We start from the raw sequence: 9,357 nt of genomic DNA, 5'->3' as shown, positions 1-9,357 counted from the left end.
GTTACCAATCAAAACTTTTATATTTTAAATTAAAATCTTCCTTTTCTAACCTGAATCAATCCTCTTTTTGTGTTAATGGCTTTCACGATCATGATGACTTTCTCCTAATCCTAAAAACAATACCAATGCATGAAACATCATATGACTTAATTGCTGGCACGACTGTTATTTATGATCTAATTAATATACCCACATTGATCTCATTTATATAGCTTCACTAAACACATGGTTAGTTACTTACCATATTTTCTCAAGACTCCATAGAAACCACAAAATGAATCTTGAAGACTTACTTGAAGGTCAACAAAGTGTAGCGGATCTTCTTGATCATCATCGCCGTCTAAACCGCCTGGAATTGCAAAACCAAGTAAGTCAAAACTCATCAATAAAGAGCGAAGAAGAGAAGAGTGATGACTTGCTAAAGAAGAAACAAAAACTTCGTCTTCAAAGAGATGTGATGAAAATGCAAGGAGAGCTAGAGGAGGAGCAAGCACTCAACAAGGCCTTACGAGGTATACTTCGTGGACCAGTCATGTCTCAGCCTCGTCTCTCTTTACTGCTTCTTCCTCCTGAGGCAAGTCTACTTATAGATAAAACTCTTCGTTTTGAATATTTGAACAAAGACATGAAACATAATTTATGAGGTTGTTTAGGTTCAAGAGATAATAGAGGAGCTTGCTACGGTTGAGGCAGAGATAACCTGCCTCGAGAAAAAAATCCAAGACCTGAAACATGATGTGTATAGTGAGAGGAAAGTGAATCAAGAACTTGAAGCCAAATATGATGAAAGAGAAGAGAGGATGATGATGATGACTACTCCTAAGAAACTACTACAGAGGCAGAATCAACTTCCTTGGGAACCTGACAGTGACATTCCAAAGATGAGATCTATAGATCTAAAACAAAGATCCAAGTTACAGAGTTGTGAAGATCCTCATGGTTTCAAGGATATCCAAATGAGCAGCAATCCCTTCTCACCAAGACACAGCAGTTCTTCGACTTTTTCAAGAATGCAAGATAGCAAGTACATTCAAATGAGCAATCCCTTCTCACCAAGACACCGTTCTTCGACTTTTTCAAGAATGCAAGATAGCAAGAAAGGGCAAGAGATGACGCCAAATGGAGTATCAGAAGATCTGTTGAAGTGCTTGATGGGAATCTATTTGGAACTCTACAAGTCATCGCGAGAGAGAAGGGTCAAGAACGGTTTCAAAGCTGAGCCTCTCACACCTGAAGAACGCTTCTTTCAAGCGCAAATCAGTGTATGGTCAGAACGCATCAAATCTTGATCCTTATGGAGTTGTGATGGGGACTTGTATCAGGGACATTGGAGAGTACAAGAACTTCATCCACATCACTTGAACTTGCATTGATGTTAGCCGTCTATCTGATTGCTCAACTTCTCTTGTCAATCTAAGGTACTTTAGTGTCAGCTTCCTTCTTAGTTATCTGTGGAGACTATATTTCGATTGTTAATACGCTATAGAAGGGTCACTACTACAAATAGTACTACACCTTCACGATCGATTGCTTGTTGAAGATTTCAATAAAAACACACACATGTGTAGGGTTTTGAAGGAGAAGTTGAGCAAAGTCGATTTGAGTTTCTTGAATCACAAGAAGAAGATGGCGTTCTGGATCAATACCTACAACGCATGCGTCATGAATGTAACTAGCTAGCTCCAAGAACTCATGACATACATCTTTAGTTGAAACCAAGTTCTGAAAACATGAATTTTTTTTTTTTGCAGGGATTTTTGGAACATGGACTACCTTCATCAAAGGAGAAACTACTGACAATTCTCAAAATGGTACTTAATAAAATACATAACAAGAAGAGTCATCTTGTTAAACTTCTCATAGTTAAATCACATTGACTTGTGTTGTAGGCAACTATTGACTTGGGAGGTACGCAACTCTCTGCCCTAGATATTGAAGGATCCATCTTGCATAGTCCATGCGAACCCTTGGAAGCTCTAAGTACTGATGTACACAAACGGTACGGATTCAGATGCGATGAACCGAACCTAATGTTCGTGCTTTGTCGTGGAGATTGGTCTTCGCCTGCAGTAAGTTCACTCTCTTTTTTATGCACACGGTTTGATAAATATTGTTGCTTCAAAATTATTTAAGTAACAAATAATCTGTGTATGCATGATATAGTTGAGAGTCTATACAGCAGAAGATGTGGTGAACGAACTAATCAAAGCAAGAATGGAGTACTTGGAAGCCTCCATAGGTATCACCGGGAGGAAAAAGATTGTGATTCCGAGATTCTTGCACAAGCGTCTTCGAGATTTCGCAGATGATGAAGGGACATTAGTTGAGTGGATATGCAGGCAGCTACCACCAGGAGAACGTTGCTTGCAGCTCAAGGAAACAGCAATGGAGTGGCTGAAGAAGCAAAGTGAGTCGTCTTTGAACAAATTAATAGAAGTAAGGCCTCACGAATACGAGTTTCGCTATCTCTTACATTTGTAAATCTAATCCTTCACTTGGTACTTGGACCATATGTAACGAAAATTGTTATACATATGCTTGTGTGTCATAAAAAGTTATGGATTGATTATGGATAAAGTTGGTGTAGCTGGATGAAACATTCGTTTGGTCTCCAAATATTTTAATAAACTATTATACATAGGTTACATGAATCCCAAATTATCAAAGTCTTTTATTAAAATTAATCTAGAAATATGGTCCCACATATTTCATATCCGATGCCAAGTTGTGATGTTCCGAATACTGGCAAATAAAAAAACATCATTTACAAACCAAAGGCCGATGATGGCGGAGTCCTCACATATTTGGCAAAAGAAGAGTCCTCACATGCCAAAAAATAGATGAAGAAATCGTTTGTAGTCGGGAAAGGCTACAACTAGGGATGTCATGACATACGATATAACAAAAGAAACCTTGAATATATTAAAAACATGTTTAAATACAGATTATAACAACGACACTAGTACAACACAACTAGTCCACGAGCTCGGTCGAAACAATGTTGTTAATGTATTGTATATTAATCTCTTAGCACTTGGGAGTTGGAGCTTGACAATATTTGATAAGCCTCATAGCAGGTGCTTTAAGCGAAGGGTACTTAAATAACAAACACATACATTGTTGAGGGCCTGTCTTTCTCAGTCTGGGACAACAGTCTTTTTGCACGAGACTCCATTCATTTTTATTCATCGCGGTTATGCATTTATCGAGTTGAGTGTCGCAGCCAACGATACCTTGAGCTTTGATCGGATCCAGAAATGATATCAAGAGTATGAAGAAGGCGATGGACATCAACGGCATGATCTTCATGTCTGATTAATTAGTAGTTGGTGAATTATGATCAGGAAAATCTAACACAATTCCTTTTATAGAGAAATTTTTTTCTTTTTTTTGTTATTTAAGATTTAGTGAATGAGTCAAACAAAATATGAGAATATAGACGGTGGGAATTGATTCCTATATCTAAGGGAGAATGCTGATTCTATTTTTAGTTTACAAACAATTTTTTAATATGAACAAAACAAGCAATTGACTTGTTCTAAAGAGCGATTCAATAGGAAGTGAGGAGGAAGTTATTGAATTGGTTTTTATTGTCCAATGCAAAATGCATGCGGTTTGATTTGTTACCAGAAACGTGATTGATAGCCATGCATTTATCTTATACTTATCTAGGCTCGTATCACTTAAATTTGTGCTGGCCAATTATAAACTAATAGAATTGAAGCATCGTATTTTGAGCGAAGCTAGTAAGGAGAGAGGGGGTGCACATGCACCCATAATATTTTCAAAAAATAGTGTGTTCCTCAGCCTAATTTCATATATACATATATTGTTATTGGTAAATTTACATGGTGTGCACCCAGTCAAAAATTAGTTTGGATTCGCTACTGATTTTGACGACTAGTTATTTTGTGATATTATATCATTTTCTATGTCTTGATTATGCTAATTGTACGATAACTTCGCAAATTATCATATATTTACGATAACTTAATCCATTTACTTGCTTTTTATCTAAAAAATTGTAACCTTAAAGTGTTGAACATAACAAAATAGTTTATGTCCAGTGTGAGCCTCATATCCGGATAGGCGTCTCTAAAACCGAATTTAACCGATTAGAAGAATGTTGTTATAACAAGGTTTCAACTAAAATATAGAAAAGGAAAAAACCTACGATTCCTCTTTAAACCTTTAGAAGAGTTGCATCTACCAACCGTCAGATTCTTTTCGCATTATAATCATGGAGAAACATTCTTGTGGTGATTACCAAAAAGAATAAATTCTTGTGGGTTGAGACAACATGAGTAAATACATTTTCACCGCTTTCAGAATTCACATGGTTTATCACATCTCACACCTCACAGCTCCCCGCCAGAAAATTGTTTACCCAAGCAGACATTCAAAGAAACGTCTGAATCATCCAAATGGAACCCTAAATCAAGAAAGCAAGTTTTAGACTTACAAAAATAAATAAATAGATTTTGCCACCACTCCAAATCAAACTAACCAATGAAAGTCTAACAAAAAAGGTCTTCAGTATCACGGGAACAATATTATACACTACAAATTTGAAAACTATCCTTAGAGAACTAAATTATCATTACTTTAGCTAGTTTGAGTCTAAGTTTCGACCCAAATTGTTTACATGGTGAACCATAACAGATGATTGGTCCACTTATGGCATTAGTCGGAAAGTATTACAAACTCAAATCAGACAGTGTGATATGCTTTCGGGCTAGTCCACTCTGTAACACTAAATGCGTTTCTTCCGGAGCCGATCGGATCAGCCGAGTTTATAAAAAAAAGAACAAGTTACCACAATACCACTCGAAACAGATGTATTAGCAACCTAGTTTTTTTTTTGGGAAAATTGCTAAAAGAGAACAAAAAAACAAGGTTGTTGTCCCCTTGGTATAAAACCAACATGAAGTTGTCTCAATAGTATAATTTTTCTCATAATCCCAAAACTATCCCTATATTTAATCTAATTAAACACAATTTAAAAGTTAATTTGAATTTAAAAAAGAAGTTAATGGAAAAAATGAAAAAAAAATTGAAAGGCAATCGAAAAAAAAAAAACGGTATAGATATGCATCATAGAGAACAAGAGTTTGTGAGAAGAATCAAAAGAAAAACTATGGGAAAACCATAGATTGATGAAGAAGAGAAGGGAGAATCATTTTTTCTTTAATTTTTTCAAGTAAAATCGACCATAACACGTTTTAGGAAGTTAAAATATTTTTAGGAGATTTTTATAATATTTCCTTAACTGAAATTTCATTAATTTTCGCAAAAAATCAGGTATTCTTATCCGTAGAAGGCGAGTTCTAAAAGTTTAGAAGAATGATAAAAATTTTGAATACATTTTCTACTTTGAGTAGACGTAAGAGTACATTGTAGAAAACACATTCCCTAAAATTTAGAATACTTTATAAACGTAGAAGATGCATTCGGAAGGAAAGTGGATACCTTTACGATTAGTAGAATGCACATTCCTCTTTTTTAGAAATTTAGTAAATAGTAAAATGGACGTTCTAAAAGAAGTAGATGAACGTGTTTATTTTAGAAATTGTTTTCTACTATACTATTTTATGTTGAAGACGCATTCTACTTTTAGTAGAACGTATCTTAAAAATCTTATTTACCAAGTTTTTGAACAAAACAAAATTACCAGCTTGTGTATATGGATGTTTTATTAATTGTTTATATTTTTAATAATTTTTTTGATTCTCAAAATTATTTATTTCATTAGTTTTCAGAAATACAAAGGGTAAAAAGGAGAAAAAATGGACAAAACTAGTTTTATACCAAAGGGACAACAACCTGGTTTTTTTATTCTCTTTTGGCAATTTTCCCTTTTTTTTTTTGAACGGCAAATTATTAGCAACCTAGTTAAAAAAAAAAAGACTGTTTTAAAAAGATTCACTTTCCTGTCCCTGTAACAATATAGCACGCGCGACTACAGCGCGTGAAATAAAAACAGAGGTTTACTACCTCAACCTCGAAATGAAACAAGAACTCATTTTGTCCAAAAAAAATTTGTCCAAAAAAAACTAAAAAGAAAAAACAAGAACTCAGAAAAACCAAAAAAAAAAAAAAGAAAGGTTGAAATGAATTAGAACAAAGTTCTTGGGATCTTCAGAATCTGCTGAAGTCTCTCTCGAGAGCAATCTCTCTTTCTCAGGTAACGATCTTACGTCTTCATCGATTGATTTGACATTCATCGTTTCTTCCCCCAATTCTCTTCTGTGTTAATTGATTGATTGATTGATGCCGACGTTATTCCTTTGACTTTTAGGGTTTCACAATTCGATGAACTCTAGATCCCAATGTTTCATCATTTCTCCAGAAACCAAAACATGCATGCTGTTTTTCATAGAACTTAGAGAGACAATGAAACAATTAACTGTAGGATTGTGTTCTGTTGTAAAGCTGTAACATTTTATCATGAAAAAGGTTTAAACTTGATCCAACTATGTAACTTTTTTTTTTTAACAATGTGCTCCCTTTATGCAGTTCCTTTGATGCATAAACAATAATGCAACAACAACAAGATGGTGATGAAGAGCAACAATATGACAGATTATGAAAACAATCTGTACAAAAAGCTCAAGAGCGGAAAGCTCGAGGTCAGAGTCTCCTACCGCACTTTCCTCTGTCCTTACTGCCCCAAGCAGAAGGTTGGTCTCTACATCGACATCCTTCAGCACGCCTCTGGAGTCGGTAACAGCAGCTCCAAGAAACGAAGTCTCACGGAGAAGGCTTGCCACCGTGCTCTCGCCAAGTACCTTCGTAAAGATCTCGCGGATTACGCTACGGCTACAGTCTCTAGGCGCTCAAAGGCCTTGGCATCGTTAACTGGCGATATTCCTCTAGCTTATGATGATCAGTTCGAGAAACTTGTGTGGCCTTGGAAAGGTAAGGCCCTCATCTCTAAGGCATTCATGTTAGCATATTACTAATAGAAGTTGTATCTGTGTGTTGGGGTTAAGGTATTTTGGTTAATATACCAACAAAGATGGGACATGATGGTCTGTGTTGTACTGGGGAGAGTGGACCACAGCTTAAGGATGAACTGATCAGAAGAGGATTCAACCCTATTAGAGTACGTACCGTGTGGGACTGTTTCGGCCATTCAGGAACTGGGATAGTTGAGTTTAACAGAGACTGGAATGGACTTAACGATGCGTTGCTGTTCAAGAAGGCTTATCAAGAAGATGGTCATGGTAAAAAAGATTGGCTGAGTAGTGGTGGTGGTGCTGCTGACTCGAGTCTTTACGCATGGCTTGCCAATGCTGATGATTATTATAGGGCTAACTATGTAGGAGAGTACTTGCGGAAGATGGGTGACCTCAAAAGTGTTTCTAGGTTTGCAGAAGAAGAGGCTAGGAAAGACCATAAGCTTGTGCAGCGTCTGAACTTAATCTCTGAGAACATACAGAGTCAGTTGAGGATGCTAGAGGAAAAATTCTCAAAGACTTCTATTGCACTTAAGTGTGAGACTGAAGAAAAAGATAAGATTCTCCATGGTTACAATCAAGGTGAGGTTTTTCCCTATAACTATGTAGTAGATATGTGTATTGTTTTTGTTTATATTCATTTTACATTTTCTGTAGATCTCACGGGAAGACAACAAAGATCGACTGATCATTTCAACAGAATCTTTGCTGATCATGAAAAGCAAAAGGCGCAGCTGGAATCTCAGATGAAGGAACTTCAAATTAGAGAATCTGTTTTGGCGAAACGTGACGCAGAGAATGAAACACAGAGGAAAAACGTGGCAAAAGAGCTTGAACAGGTATATAAATGCTAACTTCCTCATTTCTTAAACTAAGATCTGGTTTGAAATCTTTCTTCTGAAATTTTTTCCATTTGCCATATATAATCAGAGCGCAGCTAAGTATAGTTACGTTCAACTAGTAGCCGTGGAACAACAAAAAACCAGAGAGAAAGTTAAGAAAATGGCTGTTGATCACAAGGTCTGATCGAAAACACTTCCTTCAAAAAGAAAAAAAGTTTTCTCTTTAAACTTTATGTGACAGGGTCCTGCCTTGTTTTTTTAACCATAGATGCAAAAGGAAAAGCTTCGTGAGAGAATCACTGCACTGGAAAGAGAGCTTGGTCAGAAACAAGATCTTGAACTTGTGGTTGAACATCTGAAACGACAGTTGAGCGTGATGAGGCACATGGAGTTGGACGGTGGTACTGAAATTGTGAACAAGGTGGAGACCTACCTCAGAGACCTTAGTGAGAAGGAAGGAGAGCTTGCGCATGTAAACAAATTTAATCAAGATCTTGTCGTACGGGAGCGGAAGACCAATGATGAGCTTCAAGAAGCTCGAAGAGCACTGATCAGCGTATGTAGATTCTATTTCATACGAACAAGGGTCTCACACTACTTGATTTTTCCCTCTAAATGGTTTTTTCTTCATTTGATTGTAGAATTTGAGAGACATGAGATCGCATATTGGTGTAAGGAGAATGGGGGAGCTTGACACCAAGCCTTTCATGGAAGCAATGAGAAGAAAGTACTGTCAAGAAGATCTAGAGGATTGGGCAGTTGAAATTATCCAGCTCTGGGAAGAATATCTGAAGGATCCAGATTGGCATCCTTTCAAACGGATAAAGCTTGATGCTGCAGAAACTATAGTGGTACCTAAATAATATGCTTCATGTGCATGTTGTGACTTGGTTTATGAATTGGTGCTTGATAATATTTTTTTGGCAGGAAGTGATAGATGAGGAGGACGAGAAGTTGAGAACACTGAAGATTGAACTGGGGGATGATGCGTACCAAGCAGTGGCAAATGCATTGCAGGAGATAAACGAGTATAACCCGAGTGGAAGGTATGTTTCCTCAGAGCTGTGGAACTTTAGAGAAGAGAGGAAGGCTACGCTGGAGGAGGGTGTTACTTGTTTGCTGGAGCAATGGAATCAGGCAAAGCGTCATAAGCCTTAACACTGACCTGGTACACTAACTGCTCCATCAAAGTTCTGCCTCCTTGATTATAACTTGTGCTTCTTTCGAAATTTGCTAATCTGAGGCCGTTCTTTTGATGTTGCAGCAAATGGAGATTGGAAAAATCTTGTGCGCATGGAGGATGTCAAGAACTGTGAGGCGTTCTTGCCAAAGATGCCATGTTCAATAAATGTCTCTTTGATGCACTAAGGGTCTTAGAATAGGGATTAGTTGTTAGAATATAAAGGAACTTGGTTGGTGAATCGTTAAAATATTGTAGAAAAATAAGTAACAGATTGTTAGAAGCTTCTAAGCCTTACAGAAGGTCATTCATTTGTGAAGAACTGCAAAATGTTTTCTTTGTAAGTATATCACTAATAAGTTAATAACCAACACTC

At 36.8% G+C, this 9,357-nt stretch overlaps 1 protein-coding gene and 1 pseudogene across 2 annotated transcripts; both read left to right on the top strand.

Moving 5' to 3' along the window:
- The first annotated feature begins 227 nt into the window (after positions 1-227).
- On the top strand, positions 228-5,004 carry LOC103870388 (annotated as a pseudogene).
- A 912-nt stretch (positions 5,005-5,916) lies between these two features.
- Positions 5,917-9,340, top strand: LOC103870246 (factor of DNA methylation 3). 2 transcript variants are annotated; one of them, XM_033291509.1, is made up of 9 exons: positions 5,917-6,184; positions 6,517-6,918; positions 6,993-7,541; positions 7,617-7,798; positions 7,890-7,979; positions 8,070-8,357; positions 8,443-8,652; positions 8,729-8,967; positions 9,063-9,340. In XM_033291509.1, exons 2-8 carry the CDS (start codon positions 6,555-6,557, stop codon positions 8,957-8,959), a joined length of 1,914 nt encoding a protein of 637 aa, XP_033147400.1. In that variant the 5' UTR covers positions 5,917-6,184; positions 6,517-6,554; the 3' UTR covers positions 8,960-8,967; positions 9,063-9,340. The 2 variants fall into 2 exon arrangements, with proteins under 2 accessions (XP_033147400.1, XP_009146609.2); XM_009148361.3 differs by having other exon boundaries at positions 5,918-6,184; positions 8,729-8,969; positions 9,066-9,311.
- The last annotated feature ends 17 nt before the right edge of the window (positions 9,341-9,357 follow it).

The sequence above is a fragment of the Brassica rapa genome, chromosome A05 (assembly GCF_000309985.2).
Source record: "Brassica rapa cultivar Chiifu-401-42 chromosome A05, CAAS_Brap_v3.01, whole genome shotgun sequence".
In the NCBI taxonomy this organism is placed as follows: Eukaryota; Viridiplantae; Streptophyta; class Magnoliopsida; order Brassicales; family Brassicaceae; genus Brassica; species Brassica rapa.
This window is presented reverse-complemented; position numbering and strand designations above follow the sequence as displayed.

What these genes read in the sequence shown, in the direction of transcription:
- LOC103870246 (XM_033291509.1), top strand. Translation starts at nt 6,555, where the DNA reads ATGGTGATGAAGAGCAACAATATGACAGATTATGAAAACAATCTGTAC. An exon ending in ACTTGTGTGGCCTTGGAAAG is followed by an intron (nt 6,919 to 6,992) that starts GTAAGGCCCTCA and finishes GTTGGGGTTAAG; the next exon opens with GTATTTTGGTTAATATACCA. An exon ending in ATGCTGCAGAAACTATAGTG is followed by an intron (nt 8,653 to 8,728) that starts GTACCTAAATAA and finishes TTTTTTTGGCAG; the next exon opens with GAAGTGATAGATGAGGAGGA.